Raw genomic sequence first — 25,677 nt, forward strand, 5'->3', positions numbered from 1 at the left:
TTTTAGCCATCTTTTGTACATGTGTTAATATGTTATGATGATATTATTTTACAATTATGTAAAATGGCTTTATATTGTAACATCAGCATTGTGTATTTTATTTAAAACAAATGGAGATAAGCACTTTTAATTATGACTTATAGTTCAGATAAGTAGATCTGTCTATTACATCAAATTAATTAAAAATAGTTATTTTTGAAGCTCTTTAATGAAGAACATGCACATATGTTTTTATTTTTGTTTTTATTTTTTTTGTATAATAAATTATGGAAAATTTATTATATTAACAGTAATCATATATACTTTAGTTAATATTAATTATTGGTGATAATATTGATATCACTGTCAAAATAACTGGTGTATATTGACTTTCAAGTGTCCTCCTGCAGTCGCCTCCTTGTTACGATTGTGTGGCCAACGATGTCATCTACCTCTTAACAACAACTACCACTCTTCGCCTGTACATTGATCGATGATCGGTACCCCTGTCTGTCTGACTGTCTGTCTATCTGTTCAGCAACGGTATATTGAACAACATCATAATACAACAATAATAAAATAAAATAAATTAATATATTAAATTAATTTTTAAAACTAATAATTCTTTGAGGAAAAAATGAAAATAAAAGATCTCTGTATTGCACTAGAGATTTGTTAATGTGTTAATTTTCAACATGCAAAAAGAAAATGAAATTGGTGATTTATACTCTTTTAAGTATTGTTAATTTTTTTTATTTTTTTTTTTAACTAGGATGCATGATAAGTATGATCGAGTGTGTGTATGTTTGCATGTGTACTTGACATTTTATTTTTGTTATTGTGTTCATTATTCAACAGTTATCATCAGTAACTGCCTGCTTATTGTGATCATGTGTAAAATTTTAGCATTCATCTAGTAATATTTTGTCCATACACACCCTGTCCCATTTTGGATTTTGTCTGATTAATTCTTTAATTTAGTAACATGCCATTGTGCAGTGTTTGCTATTGTAATAACGTGTTTTAAATTGAATGTATCAATTATTTATTTTCAAGACTTTAAATTCCTATAAAAAAAAGTTAATAGAAGTTCTCTCAATTTCTGCTTATTTTACCCAGGTATTTCTGGGTTTAGCTGAGAGGGGGACAGGACTTTTACAAGATATTTACCATTAATTAAATCTCAAACATTGAATATCTGGTAATGTGTACATTGAAATATAATTAGAAGTAACTACCATTATTTAAACTTGATCTTGGACTTGCAGCATCACTGCCTAGATATTCACAATATCTAGGCATTACATAATGTTTATTATTAATTAGAAAATTCTCCCTTACGCTTGATCATTTATGTCATCTCTTTCTTACTGTTAGTGTATTCTTGGCTCCTTAATACAAATATTTGCATCTTTTATAATCAAACCTTATTCTTGTGAACTAGGACTCAGAGTGAGATGTAATTAACACATTTAATTACTTTTTAGGTATATATATAATGAGAGTAATAGAGTCTTACTGTTATTTTTGCTGTTATGTTGATATTGAGCTATCGATAAACTAATTCTTAAATAACTAATTTGAAGTATTGATTTGAATTGCTTTCTTTGCTTTTGCCGTGGTATATTGAATTGGGTAAAGTTTCATTTGCTTTAGTGTTTAATTTCTTTTATAATTTCAAACCACTAAGAGTAAAATACTCTTTATCTTGAAAAATTAGCATGTATAGAATAGAAAATTCTTCTCTAACTTTATTCAGGCATATTCATAGTTACTGTTATTACATGAAATCTGAAATATTCACAGATACTAATTGCAACTTTATGGTAAACCACGTTTAATTGCAATTAAACTAAGTTGGTTACATAAATGTGTAAGTTGGTTCAACCAAATTATAACGTCTGTGTGAGTACAGATGTATCTAACTAATAAATTCTTCCAGAACTGCTGTTTCAATTTATTTGATCTCTTATATTTGTACTGTTTACAAATGAATAATGAAACTTTATCTGATGAAAAATAAATGCTATTTTTTATATAAAAACATCAATCAGCAATTTGTTATCCTTGTTATTATTACCAATTGTGGTAGTTCAGTATTATTACTAGACTACTTATGTAGTTGTTTGTGCAAGTCGCTTCAGAAAAAAATTTAATTTTTTGTCTGAATAAGAATTATGTTCTTAGTATGTTATTCCCCATAACATTCTCCTTTCATTATGAGCCAGTTGATGTTTAGTTTGCACTTTGTAAAATCAATGAATTCATAATCAAGTAGAATCTCAGTTTGCTTGTAGTTAGTAAGTAGTTGTGTTAGATTGAAGAGCCAAGGTTTTATTGTACATTTAACTCAAATTTAATTAAAGAGGTCATTACGCAGCCCTGCTGTTTGTTTAGTCTCCCAACAACTAAAATCTGTTTCCTTAAAGCAGTTATTCTTAATCTTTGTTTATGTTTAAATCAACATTTTATCTACCTTTTTACTTCATTGACAGTTTTTATTGATTAAATACTATTTATCAGTATTATCTTATGATATCAATGAAATGATATTTCATTGATGTACCACTTTTTCAGCTGCCTTTTTTTGTTAATGCAATTTTATATAAACACCTTTCTCTTTTAATATGCTTTGTTTGCAGAATGAAATTGTATGACCTTTTTAAAGTTTGTTACCTAATGTGTAGGACTTATTTGTTCATATATTTGTACTGCGCACTGCTTTCTATAAATATCAATATATATATATTTTTTTTTATGGAAGTCAAGTTTGAATTTTATCATAATATTAGTTCATTTCCTGTTGTTTTATATGTTTTTAAAACTGATAAAAAACCATACATGGTTAATAATTATATATGATTATTTCATGAGATTTTGTCATATAAATAAAATTTGAATTTCTGCTTTTAGTTAGATCATAAAACTAAAATAGTTAAATAAACACTAGTAAAATTTAAATAACAGTTATTTTAGAAAAACACAGAGCTGAAGACCTACTGCGTGATGAAATATGATACAAAATTAAGTTGTCATATAATATCATTAAAACAAAGTTTTCCTGGGTATTATTATACTGATATTTTATATTCATGTTTTGATCACAATAAGCAGCAATTGTATGATAAAATATATCAAGATTGCTAATCTAGCTATTTCAAGTAGTAGTGTTGATTTTACGTAATCACATTTTTTTTGCATAAGAAAAGTAGAACAGTTTAGACAGTGTTTATAGATCAATATCCACACACACACACACACACACACACACACACACACACACGCACACACACACGCACGCGCACACGCACACACACGCACACGCACACACCATTAACAGTTACTTGAGATATTAAGATGTCTATTTTAAACACTTCTTTGGATCAAAATATTTTACTTCACTATAGTAGCAGGTTTAAAGAAATCTAATTTTAGTCTTTTTTTTAAGATGTTAAGTCTGCACTTGGTAGATAAATTTATGTTTTAGTAATCCTTTACATCTTGACAGTGCTGGTCTTGATTATATTTTAATTGATAGTAAACATTTTTTATCTGTTGTTTAATTTGTCTACATAAGTAAATTGCTACATCTGTACATTGCCTTGTCCTGGTATTTACTCTAAAATGTGGATGAAGGTTGCCGGATAATAAATAGGAAAATAAATTGGGATGCTGCTGAATATATTAATTATAAAATAAAGAAGATTATGATAATTTAATACAAAATCTTATTGTTTTTAATTTATAATTTACATTATTTATCTTCAGATTTGGCAATAGTGTTAACAAACTTTGGATTTCTATTAACCAGAAAATTTAACTTTTATAACAGGGATAAAGTTAATAAATTACCCCTTTTTGAGCTTATAATAATTTATAACTTATAATTTATTTTATAATGCTTTATTACCAAAAGAAAAAAACAGTAAATCTATTTTGGAGTGATTTGATAAACTTATGAAAATAAAAAAAAAAATTAGCGCATATTTCAATCTTAAGATATGAATAAAAAAAAATTTCAAAATAGTATTTTGGACTTAAGAGAAATAAACATATATTATTTAAAATTGTGTGTGTGTGTGTGTGTGTGTGTGTCTATGTGCGCGCGCATGTGTGCGTGCTTATATATAGTTTTAAATTTAAAATTACTTCCTGTCCTTTCGATAGAGAAAATTATTTTCATGGCTAATAACATTTAAGAAAATTAAAAAACTTCCAAGTGTGTAGGTTAACATTGTGAAAGAGTAAAGCAATGTTTGGAACCACTTCTAGAGATATGGTTTATATTAATTTCTAACTCTTAAGACTGAAAAGTTGTTAACCTCTGCTAATGGGTCATCTACAAAGCAATAGTTTGTAAAAATAAGTTAGAGGATTAGAATATTAAAAAAGAATAATTCAAAACTATTTTTATTGGTGGGAAATTTATTTAACCATTTATTTTCTTGTAAGGCATGAAAATTATTCCCATTCTGCTAACACACTTACTATTCCCATTCACAACAGTCTGAAGGTTGTGAAACTTTATATATAACTTAGATTATTAGGGAAAAAGAGCTTCAATTATTTTTTTCATAATATTGTTGTATAAAAGTATTTGTGTAGTTTTTCTGATGTAATTTTTTCTGTTAAGCAAAAAACAATTAGAAATTCATTCATTTTCTCCTCACCCACTCGTATATCCAGCTTGAAGTTGGTTAATTCAAACTATGCTTGCTTATCAATATATATATATATATATATATATATATATACACGGGATTTGGCTATTAAGTTTCAGGACTGGGTGTATTCATTTTATTAATCTGTGTGATTCATAGTATACAACTTGTGTATATTATTCACTAATTTCAGCAGACTGAGCAGTTTTCATATTGAAATATTTTTTTGTTAGTATGCTTTTCATGCTACAGTCTAAATTTATACCTATGATTTGACCCATGAAAGTGTCTCAATAAACCAAAACATAACAGTATAATGATTCTAATTTAATTTAGTGCAGTCCATTGGAGAAAAAATCTTCTCTTTACTTTTAACATAAAAATGAAGTAAAAATAGTTTGTATTAAAAATAGAGAATTGTGATAAGATATTATTAAAACTATTAAAACCCGCTATATTAAAACTTTATCAAATAAAATAGAAAAAGTATTTGTTACCTCATACTCGTTACTGTCTGATGTACTGTTGTTTTTCCCAAATTTATCACTATATCTTCAATAATATTTTCACATAAAACTGCTTTTTCACTTCCTATGATTTTTTTCTTCTTTAATTACATGTTGAATGCAATTTTTTCCAGTATTTGGATCTGCTCTATTAATACCTTCTATTTGTAATTTTGTTTACATCACTCAATGTGTTATTACTCCAAATGTAGCCTTATTATAATGGAGTAAAACTACCTTACAAAACTAGTAAAGGTACTGTCAAAAACCTTTTTTTTTAATTTTACTTTTTATATTTATTGCTACTTTTCAATATAGTTTTACCTTGTTTATTTAACATTTAACATAGCGTTATACCAAATTGTTTATGTCCACATCATAGAAATCAGCTGCCTGTGAAGACAGCCAGTCTTGAACAGTTTTCACTTTTCGTTGGTGTCAACCACTGACTACTGAGAAACTATTTCAGGTAGTTGAAAGCTTGGCGCAAGGTTCTGACTGTTTGGTGGGTGGTTCATTTGCTCTCATCCAAAATATCTGATTAACTGCAGAATTTGAGCAACAGATTGAGGTCATGCATTGTCATGCAGCAACAAAACTCCAGATGACAGTAGGCCCTGTCAGTAATTCTGTATGGTATGTCGAAGCTTCATCAACGTCTCACAGTACTTCGGTCTTCACAAATTTTTAAACCATTTTCACACACAAAATCGTCTATGATTACAGAAGGCCAACTCGATGGCGGTTCATCATGGACATTGTCCTGCCCATCCTTGAACAGTCTTACAGTTTTACACACTTTGCTGTTACTCATTGAATTAGGTCTGTAAACCTCACACATCTGACAATGAATGTCCGCTGCTGAAACATTCCTTATGGTCAAAAATTGAATCAGACCGTATTTCACAATTGGCGGATTGCTCAATTATTTGAAACATTTCAACTTCACAGTATAAACTTTCAAATATAAATGTACATCTTGACGCTATGACTGCAAATGGTGTCTGCTACATTTGTGTAATGCATGCTGGGAGCTGGGTGCATGTGTGTTTGGACAACTGCGCAAAATTTACATACCTAAGGCCAATTGAACCTTACTTATAAAACAGTCCTTGTAATATGTTTGCATTCAATCAAAGAATTATTTTTTTTGAACATGAAATGAAAATTCATTGGTTTTAAAACATTATGTAATGCACTTCTAGGAAAATTTAGCAGTTCATAAAGCTTTAATAATAATTCACTTTTCAGTGTTAAATTGATTAATTATAATTTACCCTGTTTTTTTGTGACAATCGGGTTATAACAATGAGCGATTCTGTCATGAAACAAAAAGTGTCTTTAAAGAGTTATCTTTTTATTTTCCTTAGGATTCTGGTAGTTTCTTTTCTTTGTTTTACTAGATTTTAGCAGAATGTTCCTGAATTTTGGGATTAGTGAAATAGCCATGCTTGATGTCTTTTCTCCACTGTTTTGTCACATTCGCTGTTCCACTATTGATGTTTTTTACAGGATTTTATTTGCTAATTTTCTGTGATTTGTCTAAAGTTGTTGACTAGATCTTCAAGTTGATCTCTGATTGTTATTTTTTTGGTAATTTTCATTCTTGATTAGTTAAGCAAGTTCTTCCATTTATTTTTTAAGTTTTAAGGGCTTGGTTTTGTCGTTTTTTTTGGGGGGGGGGAGTAAATTTAATTTTAATTTTGACTAAGTAGTGATCTGAGCCTGTATATACTCCTCAGAGGAATTTTATGTTGTAGATCTCCTTTTGGTGGTGTTTTTCATGAAGTCAGTCTAGTTGCCATTCTCATTTAGTGTAGTTGGGTATTTCCAGATTTTGAGTTTTTTAGGTTTCCTCTTGAAATATGTTGATTTCAAGATGATTAGGTTATAGTTTCTGCAGAGATCGATGAGCCTCTGTCCGTTATTGTCTTCTTTTGGGCAGGCCATTTTCTGTTGATGTCGTGGTATCTTCTTTCTCTGCCTAGTTGAGCATTGAAGTCTCTGATTGTTTAACATGGTTTTTGGGGATGTTATTTATAGTCAGGTTGAGTAGATTTCAGAACTTCTTCACAGAAGAAGTCTTTTGGAGATTTATTTTTATTATTAGTGGGTGCACAGTCATTTATTATAGTGTAGATTCTCTTAGATACTTTTAGGGTGAGGTTGAGATTCTTAGAGATTGCGACTTGAATTCTTATATGGAGTTTTTTATTTTGAGGATGATGAAAAAGTCTGTTCCAAGCTGTAGGACATTTTTCATCACTTTTCCCAGGTGTACCTTTATAGAACTTACATCCTTGAGATTCCATGGCGTCCTGGCCAGTGTTTCCTGCAGAAGCGAGATGAGAATTTTGTGTTGGTCTATTAGGCCAGTTATTATTTTTAGTTTACCAGTCTGCTTGAGCAAATTTACATTGTGTGTGGAAATGTAGATGATTTACTTTGGTCTGATTTTGTACTTTGTATTTTTCTTGTTTGTGTGTGTTCCAGTGCTTTACAATGCTTTTGATTGCATGTTACCTTCTAAGTGGCAGCCCATCTATTCAAATGCTGCCTTCTCTAAACTATGGTGTTGCTTAGTTCAGATGGGCGAGTATTCCTTAAAAGACCTTTTGTGATTGACTATCAAGAGGTCACCGTGGTGGAGTAGGTCCTGAGTTACAACTGATCTTACAAGTGATCTAGTAAGTTGTGATTTGATGATAAATGAAGCTGTGACATTTGTTAAGATTCAGTTCATTGGACATATTTCTCCTATTATTTCAAATATATCCAGGCGCACCTCATTGAGTCTCAATCTGACTTGTTTGTTAACAAAAGAGAAAAGTCACAAAGTCTGATACTAAACATTATGCCCATTATAAATGCTTTCTATTATAAATGGCTTATTCATAAGATAAATACCCCTTGCACACTGTATCACTGTCAAGCAGTTTTTGATTTGAAAATGCATTTTCTAGCGTGACACTAGAATTATTGACCCTCGTTACCAGATTGGCATCCTTCAACTTTAACATACACCCTAAAATTAAGTCTACTTATTGTATCGTATCATGAAAGTTGCAGTATAAATTAGAATGAAATCCACTTTTTCAGCACCTTATAAAATTAAAACTTGCAACTCATATTCAAACAATTGGTTGACTAAGATAGACTATTTGGAAGGGAGTAAATGTTAGGATTAAAGATTGTTATTGTAATTTATTGTATATGCCTAGACCTGGACTTTGTAGCCAGTCCCCAGTGTGTATTGGTTTTTATAATTTTTAAAATATGTGGTAGTTAAGCAACACTCAGTTCATATTAAATTATTTAGATATAAAACTCTTAGAGTAGATGTTGGCATACAGATACGTTTTTTTTAATTTCTGTACTTCTGTGTCAGTGCACTATGCTAATCTAAAATAATCAGTATGCAGATGATTGCTATGAAATGTATAACCATGATCACAATATTTAGGTTGTCTGCTGTATTTATAATTTTAAAAACTCCATGTTTTGCAATCAGATAATTAAATTTTATTTAAAGTAAAATTTAAAATTTAAATTGAATAAAATTAGAGTTTTTCTTGTGCATGTTATTTTAAATTTTCATTCATTAAGTAAATATTACCAATAAAAAATATAGATTAAATATAGTAATTGCTTAGCTGGTGTGAAGTTAGTGCAGTATGATAAATATTTCTATTTATTATCTGTTTGTTATTTCAACTTTCTTTTATGAATGCTGATAAAAAGTGAATTTAACTTATAAAAATCACAAATGTATTGTTACATTTAAATATGTTGTTTTTGAACAAATCTTTTATGATCTATTGTTAGTATTGTAATGATGTTAAAATATAATGAAAACATTTCAAATAGTTAACAAACTGTTTAATACGCTTCATTGATTTTTACTCTGTTCTGACATACATTGTCACCCCTGAGGTAAGTTTTGTTATTAGGTTGAATGTGCCTAATAAAGTTCGGAATGGAGTGATTGAAATAAGTTGCTGTAAGTTTTTTTTGTCTATTTTGATGCAACTTTTTTCGTATTTTATCCTCATTACAGTAGTAATGAAAAAAAAGAAATATTGTCTTCATGGAAAGGTAAAAGACAAAAGAATCAAGAAAAATAAGATTTTTATTAGTTCTGCCAGTAATGGTTTAAAGATATATGCAGGTGCCCTCTCTAAAATTCAATATTTATTAATTTAATTTTTTTTAGATTTTATTATTTTATTTTATGAAGACTTTCCCATAGCAGAATTTCCTGACTTATTTGTGGACAGCCGTCTACAAACCACAGACCAGCTGGTATATGCTATTATATTAGCATGTTCTTATTATCTGGTTTAAGATGTGATAGTTATTCAAAGGATTGGAAATGCATTTTCATATTTTGTTTTTTAATGCATTGCTTGAAGTTCTAGTTTTATTTTAAAGTTCCCAATTCTAGTTTTATTTCATTATGAAGTTTTAATATGTTTTTCTTCAACAATGTTCTTTTGGTGTTTTTCTGGTTAATCTGATTAACAAGAATTCATGAGAACAGTAGATATGATTTTATTCATTTGAGACTAGGACATACTTTTACCTAGAGTTAATTAATCAATGTAATAAGACATATGTTATAAATCTTATCTCACAATTATAATTTTAAAATTAAGATAAGGTATGTTTTATTCTGTACTAGGTGATTTATATTAATAAAATTAAATATACAATTTAACAGAATCTTAAAAACATTAATTTCAGTAAAATAATTTCTCTTATATTATTATGTATTTTCTTAAGTCTGCTATCAAAATCTTAAAGCGATTTTATTTACAATGTTATTCATTCCAGCAGTTTTCTGTAAAATTATTTAATTATTATATCTTAATATTTAACAACCAGTTCTGAAAATATATGCTTATAAAAATTTTTGTTTTCTTTTTACTCCAATTAAATAATCATGAGTTGTGAGTGAATTAAATTAAGTCTACTTAATTTTGTGATTCTGTAATATTCATAATTATTATTGAATAAATGTAATCTTAAAATTACAATATTGAAATAAAACAATCATGCCTTAATTATCTAAAACATTAACACCAAATATATACAGCTGATAAATATTAATAAGATATAATAATGAAATCATTTTACAGAGAATTGCTGGAATGAAAGATGCATGGAATAAAATTGATTTAAGATTTTGGTAGTAGACTTAAGAAAGTACATAAATAAGAGAAAATCATGTAAATAATCATACGTCCTGAGAAAGTAATTAAAATTGATTATTAACTCTAGGTAATTGGATGCCCTAGTCTCAATTTAATAAAGTAAAACAATCTACTGTTCTCATGCTCTTCCTGTTGAAAAGTGTTGCTTTTTTTTGCAGCTGCTTGTTTAGTAATTTGCTCCTTAAATTTCTCAAGCATACTCTTTCATAGCCCTGTTTATTAGTTATGTCAGTTAACAGAACACTTCCTTTTCAGTTTAACAACCTGAGTATTTGTTGACATTCTTAGACTAATTTAAGGCTGGCTTAAGTGAATATTTGATAAATTTTTAATAGTGACATGTTAACATTTTTGTAATCCAATACTATATATATATATATATATATATATATATATATATATATATGTTTGCTTATTGAGAAAGTTGTAATCATGAGTGTGTTTGCCCAGTACTATACTGTACTGTGTTAATGAAAAATATTTAGAACGTACTAATTTTATATGTCAGCTCTGGATTTAGTAATCATTAGCTTTAGTTTAATTTTAAATGTAACGTTAAGTTCTGAAATTATATGCTTATAAAATGTTTCTTTTCTCCTTGCAATTATAACAATTACAGTTTAATATTCATGAGTAGTGAATTAAATCAAATTATTTTGTGTTTCTGTAGTACTTGTAACTGTTATTGAATAAATTGCAATCTTAAATTGCAATATTGAAATAACCATTCATGCCTTACTTATCCAAAACATAAAAAATCTGGATTAAACATTCAATGTTGCCATCAAGATATGTATGTTGGAGGAATGATTTTTCATACCATACTTCATATACCACATACCTACCACTTATATCACATTTATTCATCATATTAGCTATGACAAATAAACTTAGTTAAATTATATCAGGAGTAAGCATGTTGGTGTGAGAAGTGTGTTCTAACAGTCCAAATTTAATCATTTACAGTAAAAATAGAAAAACAACCTCATGTACTAGCATAATTTGTACACGAGTAGATCAACATGTGCACTAAGGTGATTCAAAGAACATGCTAATAACCGTATTGTATATAGAACATTGATATGTTCTAGTTGGTTTGACAGACTGATATTATTAATTATGCAACCAAACTTCATTTTATTAGTATAGGGTTATACATTAACTTAACTCAAGACATTAATTCAATATTTATGTCTGGGTGTTCCTACAGTGTTTTCAAATGGTGTGTTGTAGGAAGTGGCTTATATTGTTCAGGACTCCTGCTGCATTGTTTATGTGTTTATTTTCATTTGGAATTAATTCCATGAGCAAGTATCTCCTTTTTTTGTTAACAAAAATCTAATCATTAAAACCCTGCTTAAGCCCAGGAAAAACTGGGAAAAATATCAAAAAAAGGATGTGTTCTGTATTTTTATTTGTTGTAAGATTTTTAATTGTTTAAGAAAGAAGATGCTTGTATTTTTAAAAACACAGTTTGTGATTATGAGAATTTGGTATTATTTAACACGTGGGAGATGGCTGAAAAATAAACATGATAATTTTTTATGTGTCCTTAGTATATGAATTCAAAACATGTATGGTCTATTATGATAATTATTTTATTAAAAAATTTTGGTATGATTTTTTTGAGGATAAAGAAATAAAAAAAAGGAAGGACTGTAAATGTGTGATGATCATCAGCAGAAAAAGCTGGTTAGTGTACCCAATGGTACTATTAGCCACTATACAAAGCCTACGCAGCACTATAGAGGTGTCCATGATCAAGAAATTGTGATAGTGCTCCAATTTCTTTCTCAGTCAGATAAAGGGAAAATTAACACATCTTTTATTTGCCCATTTCATAGCTTTGTAAAATGTTTAAAATATATTTTTATGGGATCAGCATATCTTATGTTGATGCAAAATAATGAGGGCATCTGTTTATATCGCTTAATACATTAATTAAATTAGCAAATACACTTTTTGCAATTCAAGGCAGTTTTTATAATTTTCTGCAATTTATGAATTGAATTGTGTTGTAAATAGTTTATAAAATATAATTACGTAAGTAGTTTCACTGCTGTTTTCATAATATATTATACTTAACTAAACTATAGACATTCCCAGTGATGTTTTCAAACTGATTATCAAAGAAAGATCAGTTATGATAACTGAAATTTCACCTAAATTTAAATTTGTTGCCTGTTTAAAGATTATAATAACGATTGTTATTTCATGACTAATTTTTACAGATGCACTATATTATACCAGTGTACACATTATGGCAGTTGAATTGACTTCTGTAACTAATAAAAACCTGATACAGAAAATCATAAAATTAAAAACTCTCAGTTAATCTGTTGAAATTTTGGTTTCTTTTTTCATAGAGCAGGCGTTGTACACAACGCAGCATTCTATTATATATCCAGCTTGATAGCTTACGTGTTTTAGCTAAATAGTTTTATGTACTAAGTTATCTATTATGTTCTTTAAAATTAAAGATTATTTAAAATTAAGTTAATTTGGCAATAGATAGATTACAGTTTACTCCCGAATATCCAGTCTTAATAGTAGGGACAGGATCCACTAATAATGAAAATTAATGTATACTCCATGAAATATGTAAGAATACATGGGAGCATAAACTATATAAACCAATTCATTTGTAGTTACATATCTGCAAAATTTAATTGAAATTTAGTTTGTTTATTCAATTTATAATTGTGTATGTATGTGTGTGTGTGTGTCCGCGCATGTGCATGCATGTGTGCGCGCGCTTGTGCGTGCGTGATAGCAAAAAATCCTAGAATTTCTAAACTAATTGCTACTTATGTAGTTTCTTGCAATTTGAAGTGTCATAGGCAATGTTAAGATTAAAAATTATTAAAACGTGTAAGTAATCAATAATTCATTATGGTTCACTATGGTTCACTTCTCACGCGGATCGCAAGCCACTGAATTCTCATGTCTTTTTCTTATGGCAATTAGCTCCCAAGATATTTTTCAATAAATATATATATAAAGATTGTCAAATTGTTCTTGCAAACTCCCAAGGTCGGTGAGTTGTGAATTAAAGATAATTATTAAAGAAAATAAAAATTAATCCATTTTCTTCATTATTATATTTTGTGCCACCATGACATGGAAATAAGTTATGAATTTTTTGTTTTCAAAGTTGTGGGTGCTTTAGTTACCATATTTACTATTCTTTTTTTTGTAATTTAGTATCTTTTTCAGGTTTTTATAAAGCCTGAATACTTTTAATTGTTATTTATTCTTAACCATGAGGATAATGAACAGTACAAGGGTCCAGGTTCCGCTAGACATAATGGCTAATATACATAAACAAATAAATAAATATATATATATTATACATCTGTGATAAACCAAAAACAAGAAACTGAGATTTTTAAATTTTATGAAACTGTAAATCCATCAATATACTTTAATGATAATAGTAACAGTTATAATTTTCATGAAACTGTAGCCCGTAGAGACTTGTTAAAAAACAAACTTCTGACATTAACTTAGAAGACTGTCTTTCTAAAGTTTTAAAAAATACTACATTACTAAGTGCAGAACCATGTGGTGTATTGGGTTGACCTTTGCCTATTCATCAGCACTCCACTTCAGTAGTTTGTCCTCATCCCAGACCTTTTTTTTGCAGTAGCTTCTTCTGTTTGTTAACCTTGTGTCCAGGATCACTCATCACATTTAAACCAGTTACATTTTCTGCATTAGTTTGCTCCAGCCATTATGCTGTTTGTGCATTGCTTTCTATTAACTGGGATAATCTTCTTCAAATCTAAGTCATCATCCTCTTTGATATTCAGTAAAAGTACGAGGGTAATTCAATAATTAAACAAACAAATAATTGTGCTGCAAAAATTGTTTATTAAATAAATACAGTCTTTTTGTCTACTTTTCTACGTAATCTCCACTTGTCCTCTCTTTTTATGAATCTTCTTATCTGCTCAGTGAAGAATTCTTTACCTTGATCTCGAAGCCAGTTTCGTACTTTTTTCTTTACCTCTTCGATATCGTTGAACTTGATACCATGCAAAGCTTCTTTCTTCGGACCAGACAAATAAAAAAATCTGAAGGGGCAAGATCAGGGATGTAAGGAAGATGAGGTAGGAGCTTCTAACCCACAAGTCATAGTTCAGTTTGTTTTGAATGATGGGATGAGTTGTGCCAATACTTACTCAACATTTTTCAGCAATTTCTTCAACTGTAAGCTCTTCAAATCTAAGTCAGGTCAAATAAAATTTAGGTCTTCTTGGGTAAGTGAATCATTATGAGAATCACGCCGAGGTTGACACTGTTACTGGATGCCCTACTACTTTTGCGGTGGCTACTTTTCCACTTTTGTAAAAACATTTTTAAAAACTCCCACGATTCATACAACTACTGCTGTATTGTTTTTTCATCCAAGAGAATATTTCTGATGGTTATATACACTCACTGAAAGTAAAAACTGGATCACAGAACGCTGTTCTTCGAGTGTACATGCCATTGTAACTAAGACTTAAGAGGTTGTTTACCTAAATATTAATTGAACAGCTGACTAACACTTCACAAGGTTGCCAACTAACACTTAACTAAAGTTTCAATTGCCTGCATTAAGTGTTTCCTTTACTAAAAAATGTTTGTTTAATTATTGAATGGCTCGAATTTTCAACTATGTAATTCAGTACAATGGATTTCTTTTAAAAAAGAATTTCAATTTCAGGTAATATCTTTTTATACATCTTTAAAAAGTTATTTGGGTAGTTTGTACATATAACCTGTGTTAAGAATGTATGCAATATTTTTATTTTTTCATTTTATGTAATTTTTTTTATTAAAAAGAAATTATTTCTAAGAATTTAAAAATAAATAGCATAATTTTAGCCCTGCGACGTTAAGTATACATTGGTTATTTACTACCCCTGGATAATTGGGAGTTTACTGTATATTGGTATTTTCTACTTTGGTAATAAGAATGAAAAGAATTTTATTTTATTTTTTGTATATAATTAATGGTGTATTGAGTGCACTTTGATAATGTCAGTTCATTTTTTTTGGAATTATTCTATAAAAAATTGAATTTGTTTTCATTTTTTTTTAATATTAATTTTCTACAGATTTGTAGGAAAAATACATAAGTTGTATATTATTTTATATGTTCTTTAATTTATGACTGGCTGGTTTCTTCAGTGATGTTCTTTTTGTGATTACAATTGAATTATTAAAAATAGAATATTTGTTGATTTTAGTATCTTATGTTAATTTAATTTAGTAGTTAAATTTTAAATGGGACTGTGAAATGTCATTACTTTGACATTTCACCTGTTATTTACATTGTTTTAAACAATAGTAAGCAATTGTCAGCCTTATTAATTACTTATTTTAGACTTATTCATGCTGTGAAATACTTTTATTAACATGAGTAGTAGTGTTAATGTGAATTAAAATCATATATATGTTTGCATGACTTGCTTCTTTATTAATTTCCAGGTTTAAAATATTTCTGTTGAACAGATTGTTATATATTTCTCTTGAATTTAAGAATATTTGCGTCCTATTCTTATGAGGTAATGAGATTTTGATAGATGGTGCTCATTGCATTACTCTGTCTCTTTTTTTTTTTTTCAATCTAATACAAGTGCAATTAGCTAGCTTCAGATTTCTGTTTATTTCTGGTTGGCTTTGATCTATCAACATTATTTTTTGGGCCTGTGGTTTTTTATATTACTATTATTAACATTTTTATTGTTATTACCTCATTTTTCTTTAGTTAATTGTAATAAATAAAAAAATAAAAAAATGAAGTTATATTAATCTGATTATTCATCACTTTTATCTAATTATGCTAGTTTTTTGGCTTTGCACTCACTGTGTTAAGCTCTAAACATTGTGGTACCTTTTTATCATGTCAATTTTATTAGATGAGACATTACAAGTTTTGACATGCTTAATTAGTTTTTTTTTATTATGTAACACATGTGATAATTGCTAATTATTGAATTGCTGCTTTAGTGGCTTAGCCGGTACTGTCACTGGTTGCTAAATGAAAGAATCCAGGGTTTGACTATTGCTAAGGAACTTGATTATTGTGATGAGAGTGTACGTCTCTCTAATGACTTTGTCATGATAAGCCAAAAGAAAAAGAAAATATGATTTTATTAAAACTATAGTCCTTTATGTTGATTTTGACATAAAATTTAAGAAAGTGTATAATTAATTTTTATGGAGGAAAATATTAGCTGGTGTTATTAAAATTTATTGTTACATCTGTTACTGGATTTTATATGAATCTAATTAAAGTAAGGATTCTTTCTTTTAATTGTGCTTGTGTAATAGATATATATATGTATTTATTTATTAACCATAAATTTGAAAATTATTTAACTGTTGTAAATAGAAGCCGTTTTCACTAATTTTACAATTTATTAATTTTTTAAATTGTAATATATCAATGTTTTTTTTTTTTAATCTTAATATTTAGTATGATGGTTTATTTTAATTGTAAATTTTATTAAACCATCATATTATATAATAGTATTGTTACAAAACTTATTAATTGTGTAATTTAAAAACTAACATTTAAAAAAAAAATGTTTAATGATTGTATCAGATTGATACAGAGGCAATTGCTTAACAGCTGTTGCTTCTATTATAATTATGTTTCTTAATTTCAATAGTGTGAATTGGTTAACATTTTTCTCCATCAAATTTCTTGAACCATCACAATACCTGTCGGTTTTATTATATCTATTATTATTATTATTTTTTTTTTTAAGAAACTATTACAAAATATCTTACAGATACTATTACTGTTACAGATGTTATGATAGTTAAATAAACATTTTCATGTTTATATCACCTACAGATTGTAATATAATTCTGTTTGGCTATACTACTACTCATGATTAATCTAATTTGTTTGTAATACGTCTTATGTAAATACTCTGAAACTGCTAAATTCTGACAGTTATAGTTCTAAAATAAAATAAAATACTGTTGTGATGTATATCATCAGCTCTCCTATACAAGTTTAATCATAACATGCTGATTTTATTAATGTATACAACTTGTTATTTATTACATCTTTGTGTAGTGGTTTTTTTTATTTCCTTTTTTCTGTTTTATAGCCGATTTATTCTGCAACTTTTTATAACATCTGTTATGTTTTTAATCTTATTATAAAATTATTTTTCAGCTGCTGTTATAATTGGGGTACCTGATTCTCTGCAATATTACTCTATATAATATTCATTAATATATATGTCTTGATACAGTATGTATAATAGTTGTAATTTTTGTTTGCCTATTACTTTTTTACAGGTTAAACGTGATTTCATATCATTGTTGCGAGAACAGCCTGACATAGATCGGCACTCTCGTTGGCAGGATGTTAAGAAAAAAATTGATACCGATCCGCGGTATAAGTGTGTCGATTCAAGTACTCTTCGTGAAGATTGGTTCCGTGAACATCTTAAAGTATTAAAAGAAGAACGTAAACGTGAAAAAGAAAAAGAACGAGAGCGTAAAGATAGAGAGAGAAAAGAACAGCGCAGCAGTGTTGATAATGCTAAAGATAAAGCAGAGACTAAGGCAGAACCAGAAAGTGAAGTTAGTATATTGGTTTTTTAAAAAATAATAACACATTGTGTTTATTATCTATCAGAAAACTGATAAACCTTAATTTATAACTACTAAAGTTTTTTCAGAATGTTGCAGATTGTTAATTAGTTATTGCTACTGTTGATGTCTGTTTCACATGTTTTTTTAATTGAAACCCATAGCAAATATTTATTAATGGTCTCTGTTGTTGGTGTTCTTATTGCTGTTTAATGAAGTAGTTATTTTATGATTTTAAAAGTTTAGCGACAGATTATTTCAAGTTTGTTTGGCCTGATAATTATTACCTTTATTTTTTTATGATGGAAACTTGGTTGAAAAATTATTTCAGATTGCTTGCTTTTCTTACTATATTTGTATGAGTCATTATGCAGTTCTTATGCTATATTGGGAATTTTCATTAGATAAGAAGTAATTAAGGTTTTTATATGCTTTTCCTTTTTAGGAATATTCATTATTAGCTATGTAGATCATTATTCCAATTAATTAGCCATAGTGCAATAATTAATTTACCCTAGAACTAGCACAAAATACTTCAGACTCAGAAAGTTGCTAGACATTTTTGAAGTATAATTTTTTATTACAAACCAAAAAAAATATTTTTGCAACTTTTAATCTTGTGACTTACTTCTCCCCCTTTTCATTGAAATAATATTTTTTTGTGTTTTGCACTAGAAAGATAAATGAGAGAATTATAACTTTAATTGCTAATATGAAAATTTTACAGCTTTTATTCCTGACGTTTGTAAACTGGATGTAAATCTGTAGTTCATATTGTGAAATAATAAATGCAGAGTATTATTTGAATTTAGAATTCAAAGAACTGTTAATATTTTACTCATATGCTACTAAAATACAGCAGTACTTTTCTGTTAAATGAATTTCTAATAAAATGTTAGGGAAAAATAAAGTTGTGTATAACAGAAAAAGTTTCTGATTAAAGTAATATTTCTTTTGGTATAAATTAAAAAAAGTTGTAATGATTTTATATTACATTACAAGATTTTGATATTGCCTCTTGGGTTGCAATCACACTTACAAAAAAGGTACTGGGTAAATCATACCTTGTATTGTCTAGTTTATATATTCTTTCAGAGATTTAATTGTATAAACTTTGGTCTTAAAAAACATTATTTTAGACATTGATTCTGGGGTTGTTTATCATAAAAAAACATGGGGTTTAATTGCTTTAATCACTGTTACAAAACTAAATTTTTTTTCTAGTGTGACAATTACTCCTCCCTGACTTGAGAGAAAACTTTGCGTATATTAAAATTTGTTTATTTGTTGAATTGAAATGTGTTTAATAATTCTAGACTTTTTTATACTTTTTTTTTTCAGTCCGATAATACAACTTTGTTACAGTTCTTCATAATGATTTTGTCATAAAAAAATACTGTTAAATTTTATTTAATAACAAATAATCCCTAATAAACAAATTATCACTTAAACCTTAAAGGGTAAAGGGGAATCAGTAGAAATGATTTGTGATGAATCATTACTCCACTGACATTGTTCAGTTTATAAGTGATATTGTCTAGTCTAATACTAAAAAAATCTGACACCTAATCAAATAGAATAATATCAAAGTAATTGTTCATTTATCTGAATTACAGTTTTTAACATCTGTCAGTTTTAAACATCATTAATTATTTCATTGCCTTTCAGCAAGAAGGAGAATCTGATGTGGACCAAGAAAAGGAGCAGAAAGAGCTAGAAAAAGCAGCACGTGTAGAAGCTAGTCTTCGTGAACGAGAAAAGGAAGTGCAAAGAACTCTGGCAGTCCACTTGCGTGATAGAGACAATGAACGAGAACAGCATAAGCACGATGAAGCTGTACAACATTTTAATGCTTTGTTAGCAGATTTGGTAAGTCGGCTGCTATTTTTAACTGATATTATAAGACTGAATCTTGTTAAAAGTTGATTGCTGCTAACCATTTAGTTATTGTAAGCATTACAGGTGCATAAGTTATATTCTATCAGGCTGTTTGGTTTTAAACCATAATCTGTTTTTTACGAATATAAACATTTGTTATTGAAACATAAAATGAATTAATTTACTTAATATTGTAACAAAATTGGTATAATGAACCTGAGCAATGGTTTCCTGCCAATGAAGAAAAAATTAAAAATATTATAATGGGAGGTATCCAGAAAGGGTCTAAAAGAAATCCTTTAAGTAAAGCTAACAGGTCTGTTTAATAATCGTCCTTTTTAATACTGCCCACTGGCACACCTAAACAGATGTGGGAAGAGTTACCAGACCCAGAAGAGGAATGCATGGAAAAAAGAAAGGGCTCGGTCGATCGTTCTCACACTCAACTGGGTCTGGTCCTGCAGGTCAAAAGGATAGGAGTATAAATACTGTAGGGAAGATGAGTTGAAATCAGTTCTATGTGATGAGTTCTGCAAGAGAGTTCTAAGCGAAGAGTTATATGAGTTTAAAGCGAGAGTATTCTGCAAGGAGGTCAGCTGAAGGAGTGAATTTCTAGTGCGTTAGTTCGACATGTTGAAGGTGATGTCACAAGTAATTTCATGGGAATGAGAAGTGATTCAGTGAGTTACTGTTAGACAATAAGCGAAAAAGATAATGTACCAAATTTCATTCATAAATTGTTAGGGTAGTTTTATTTGTGAACTCAAATGTATTTGCAGGGAAAGAACTTTGTACTTGTTTATCAATTGTGCTATTGTTGTTAATTAATACAAGGCCAGTTGTTAAAAGAGTTAACATTAGCGGTCATGCTAATCTGCTGCCTTTGTTAACGGTACTGAATTCTGGTTTTCAGTATTTGATTACCTGTAAATAAATCCTGAATATTACTTTAATTCTGTTTTGTGTGTAATCACTGTTTTTTATTATTATTTTGTGGTTGTGATTACTATTTTTGTTTATTATTACTATTGTCAATATTATTACTATTATTATTATTGATTTGTCTTGTTTTACTTATGTTTTTAAACTAAATTGTAATTATATAAACATTTTCAATTGTCAGTCTCTTAATATCCTGATTGAGCCATGAATGCGCTACAATTTGTTGACAGTAAGAGTAAATTTCAATACAGTAAAAGTTACTGTATTTTTTCTTTTTTGCTTTTCCTATTATAATGTTACACCTATGTAATATCAATGAAGTAGGTATGAAAATTCAAAAATTAGTAAACATAAAACAAGTACTGAAATTATTCACAGAATTATTACTCGATATGAAGTAATCTTCTTTTGAAAGAATTCTGACATTTTTACAATGTGTAGAATAAAATTAAATCCTACAGTCATCATTTATAATGAATGATTAATATAAAATAATAATATTCATTGTTTCAGTATTTCTGTCTTACAATGTATAATAGCTACAATAGCAGCAGCAACTGGAATAAAAATATTAAGGAAAGTCAGAAAAAAGTATTTAAATTATGTTGGTTGATGTTTTGCTTTTAAAATATCTTTTATTTTATGAATCGGTGACTAAAATCAGACTAAATATCAAATGTTAAAAAGATTTGATTTGAATGCAAATTTAGTTTTCCGATTTTGTATTTTTTTTTAAAATGATGCCTAAGTTTTGTGCTAGTAATACTGAATAATTTATCTTCTGCTAGGTGCGTAACTCTGAGTTAGCATGGAGAGAAGCAAAAAGACAACTTCGTAAGGATCATAGATGGGAATTGGCTGAATTGTTAGACCGTGATGAAAAAGAGAAGTTGTTTAATGATCATATTGAACAGCTAGCAAAAAAGAAGAAAGAAAAATTCAGGTACATTTCAATATTTTTCAGTTTTTTATTAGGATAGTTTTATCAACAATTTTTATACGATTATGAAAGTTTTGTTAACAATGATTAAATATATAAAAATTTTATTATATAATGTGCATATTTATTTTTATTTCATTAAAGTTATATTTACTGTATGGTTTTATCAAGATGAATTTATTCTCAAGTCATTGTTTTTGATTTTAGGGAATTATTAAATGAGACCCCAGATGTAACTTTGTCTAGTTCCTGGAAAGAAGTTCGTAAATTAATAAAAGATGATCCTCGTTACAGCAAATTTTCTTCTAGTGATAGGGTAAGTTTGTATTTTTTTTAATGTTTGTTTATAATAGTAATATTAAAAATATTTATTATTACTGTTAAATAGTAATAAATAGGTCATTACAGACTTACTGACTTGACATGAATAATTCAGACTAGAATGTTTTTAAGATTACAGACTGTGTGATGTTTTAATTGCTTGTATAATTAGCATGATGAAAGATCTACTAGAAACTCTTCTTAGCCATATAATTAAATCTAAGTAATATAGCTGCTGCAAGTACTTCAAAACTTACTTCAATTGATGTTACTGACTTAAAAAATTTATTTGAATTAAAGAAAATTGATGTTGGATTTCAAACTACTAAATATCTTAAAGAAATAAAAACATCAGAAAGTGATGAATTTAGGTTTCATAAAGAGTACCATAATTTGAAACTCATTTCAGCTTGTTGAACGAAGTGTCCTTTAAAATATAAAGTTGTGAGGGGTCTATCATCATTAGATCCAGCTGTGATCTTTCATGAGCTTGAACATGAAATGCTTATTGGCAGCATTTTATGAAGCTAATAGATTTACTGAAAATATAGCTGAAAAAGCTAAGAAACATACTCTTTGCTAAGCATGGATGCTTAAGCTCTGAGTCCAGAGTTTAAAATATTTTCACCCGATACTGATGATGATGACAGTAAAGAATTGAAAGCTAAGAGGAAGTTGGATAAATCTTTTCATCTCTTTTAGAAAAAATCCAAAATATGTGGACCTGTGGGAAGTAGTAAAACTATGCCTAATTTTTTCATATGGAAATGCAACAGTTGAAGGTGGCTTTTCCATGAATAAATCTCTTCTTGTGGAGAATTTGCATGAAGATACAATAATTTATCAACGGAAATGTTTTATGCAGTTTAAGATGCTGGGAGTTAGGAGATTGTTTTCATTACCAAAAAAAATGCTCACTGTAGTGAGAAACTCTAGAAGATGATATGAAGAAGAGTGTCTTGTAGAAAAAATAAAATACCCCTTTCAATAACAGAATAGAGGTTTGAAAATTCAGAAAGTATAAAAACTGGAGGAAGAATGGATAAAGTTGAGAGCTACAACCTTGTTAGAAGAAGAACAGATAGCTGCCAGAATTAAACTTTTAGAAAAGGGCAAACCATTAGGACCTTAAAGGTACTGAAGAAAAGTTGCCCTGCATTTTATACATACATCGTAATACATATGAATGAGAGACCTCATATTATTATTACATTTTTAATTTTTTGGTGTACATTAGAATAATAGTGACAAAATGTTTTTCCAGTAAATGTTAATAACGTTTGTTTTGTACAAAATAACCTGTTCTAGTTTTCTTATCTGTATTACTTATCTGATTTTAGATAAGCTGTTCTAGTTTTCTTATCTGTATTACTTATCTGATTTTAGTTTTCCTTTTAAGTTGTGATCTTAATTTTTTGTTAAATTGAAATCTGTTTCTTAGCATTTTTATGCAAACCAAGTTATTAATATTGTTTTTTGTTTCCTTTGCAAAATAATGTAGGCCAGTTTTTATGAGACATTTTTAAGCAATCTTAGGTGTGAGCCAATTATTTTTAAATTTTGCTTTAGTTAATTTTTATTTCTTATCTGCATTACGTTTAATTACCATGATGTTCATTTTTGTGCAAGAAACTTATTGAATATTCGGTACTTTCTGATTAAACGGAGGTCATCCTAACACAATGCGCTGTGACTGTTAGCCTGAGGTTAGGTTAGGTTTAGGTTTGTTTGCTGTCTGTGTTGAAGAAAATACTTTTCTTAATAGAATGGCGCTTATCGTGGTCAAGGTCAGGTTATTCTGGCCAAGGTCAGTGCTCCGCACAGCAACAATGGGTTATCATGATCGCTCTCTGTCACTGTCGCTGCATTGTCTTTGCATTGTTCCTACCTGTTGTTTATATTGTATGCATATTAGTGAAATGAGTGAGTGACTGTGTGTTGATTTGGGATTTGCTCAAAACTAAGGAAGAAGTCACTGTCACTGCATTGTCTTTGCATTGTTCCTACCTGTTGTTTATATTGTATGCATACTAGTGAAATGTGTGAGTGACTGTGTGTTGATTTGTGTCTTATCTTTTATTCTTACTCTTACAATTTTTTGTATTTTATTCTGATGAAATGTTTGTTGTTTTATGTTTCTATTTACCTTATTTATATTTAGTTAGGATGATATTTTTCAAAGCATTGCTAGGTGAAGAACCAGATTTTAGTATTGGAGTTTTACTTTTCTTCCTTTATATGTTTATATATGCTGTTTAATCTTTTTGTTAATGTATTATGTTTTTGTACATAAAAGACTTGCTGTTAAGCAAATTTTGTGATTCATAGTTTCTGAATTGTTTCTTTTCTGAATTGGCATTTTCAAGTATCTGCAAATAGTTGCTTCACATGTATTTTCCTAAATCATTTTTGTTTTCTTGCATTCTTTTGCCTTTACTTTCCCTTCTAGTGCTATAGCTGTAGAAGGGAAAAGATTGTAATTGGTCCAATTTGGGCATTTGCAGTTGTCACCAAATCTTGACATTTTGACACCTAAGGAACTCAAAAAAACTGGATGGAGATTTTTTAGATATTTATGTGTGTGTGTGTGTGTGTGTGTGTGTGTGTGTGTGTGTGTGTGTGTGTATGTGTGTGTGTATGTGTGTGTGTGTGTGTGTGTGTGTGTGTGTGTGTGTGTGTGTGTGTGTGTGTGTGTGTGTGTCTAAATTTGGAAAATGTAGACAAGTTAACAATTACTTTTGGTGGATGTCTGGAAGCTGGAACCTTCCTGATATGAAACTTTACAATTCAGATGCTGAAAGTAAATTTATGTTAGTGAATATCGGCCTATAAATAATAAGACTTGAAATATACTTCTGTGTTTTCCAATTCATTGGGTTTTTAAATTAGAACTTCTAATAATGGAAGTGGATCTTTGAATCTCAACTTTTGACTTTTGCAAGATAAAATGCTTTCAAAATTAAAGCTTTTGTCACAGACATGGAACAACATCTTTTTTTTATTTTTGCCCCTTTTTTAGGATGTTTTAAGGACTTAGAACAACCTACTTTGTTGTATGCAACTTTTAAGAAATTAAAATATCTCCTAAAAATGTTGTCGTTCTGAAGAATTATCTTATCAGTTATCTTATCAGTATTATTGTAGAAATTATTTGAATTATAAAAGTAGGAATTCTTTGAATTTTGGGTAGAGCAATTCTAAATGTTGCAATTGCAACACAAATCAGACATATAGATGTCAAGATTTTCACAGTAGTTTCATTATGATAATTTAAATGTGTTGAATAATCTTAAATTCTGTAATGAAAGAGCAAAGATTCTGTGTAGTGGTCATCAAATAGTTGTATGCTAGGCTGTATACAGAGTATCATGAATTTCTTCTGGGACTTTTATAACCTATTCTACTTGTGAAAATAATGGAAAAATTTCATATAAATGTATGTCCTAAAATGCTTCATTTATAATTTTATGGCTAGTGAAAGATTTTGCTTGGATTCAGCTACAAGCAAAATCTCATTCTGCTGAATGAGGTTGTACTGACATTTTTAGGATGTTAATTAAGGAGTAGAATTATTGATTTCTTATGGTTTTTGATCTGAAAAATCGAATAAAATAGATCCCAGAACCGTAGCT

General features: G+C 28.6%; 1 protein-coding gene across 2 annotated transcripts in view; it reads left to right on the plus strand.

The window, feature by feature from the left end:
• The window catches only part of LOC142325021 (uncharacterized), a 91,225-nt gene that overhangs the window by 50,798 nt on the left and 14,750 nt on the right, over positions 1-25,677 (plus strand). For both annotated transcript variants that reach the window (XM_075366270.1, XM_075366271.1), the window contains 4 exons: positions 17,668-17,955; positions 19,633-19,833; positions 21,573-21,727; positions 21,932-22,040. In XM_075366270.1, the coding sequence (XP_075222385.1) occupies positions 17,668-17,955; positions 19,633-19,833; positions 21,573-21,727; positions 21,932-22,040 (753 nt within the window). The remainder of the gene's footprint in view (positions 1-17,667; positions 17,956-19,632; positions 19,834-21,572; positions 21,728-21,931; positions 22,041-25,677) is intronic.

This window comes from Lycorma delicatula, chromosome 5 (genome assembly GCF_047948215.1).
Source record: "Lycorma delicatula isolate Av1 chromosome 5, ASM4794821v1, whole genome shotgun sequence".
NCBI classification, from domain to species: domain Eukaryota; kingdom Metazoa; phylum Arthropoda; class Insecta; order Hemiptera; family Fulgoridae; genus Lycorma; species Lycorma delicatula.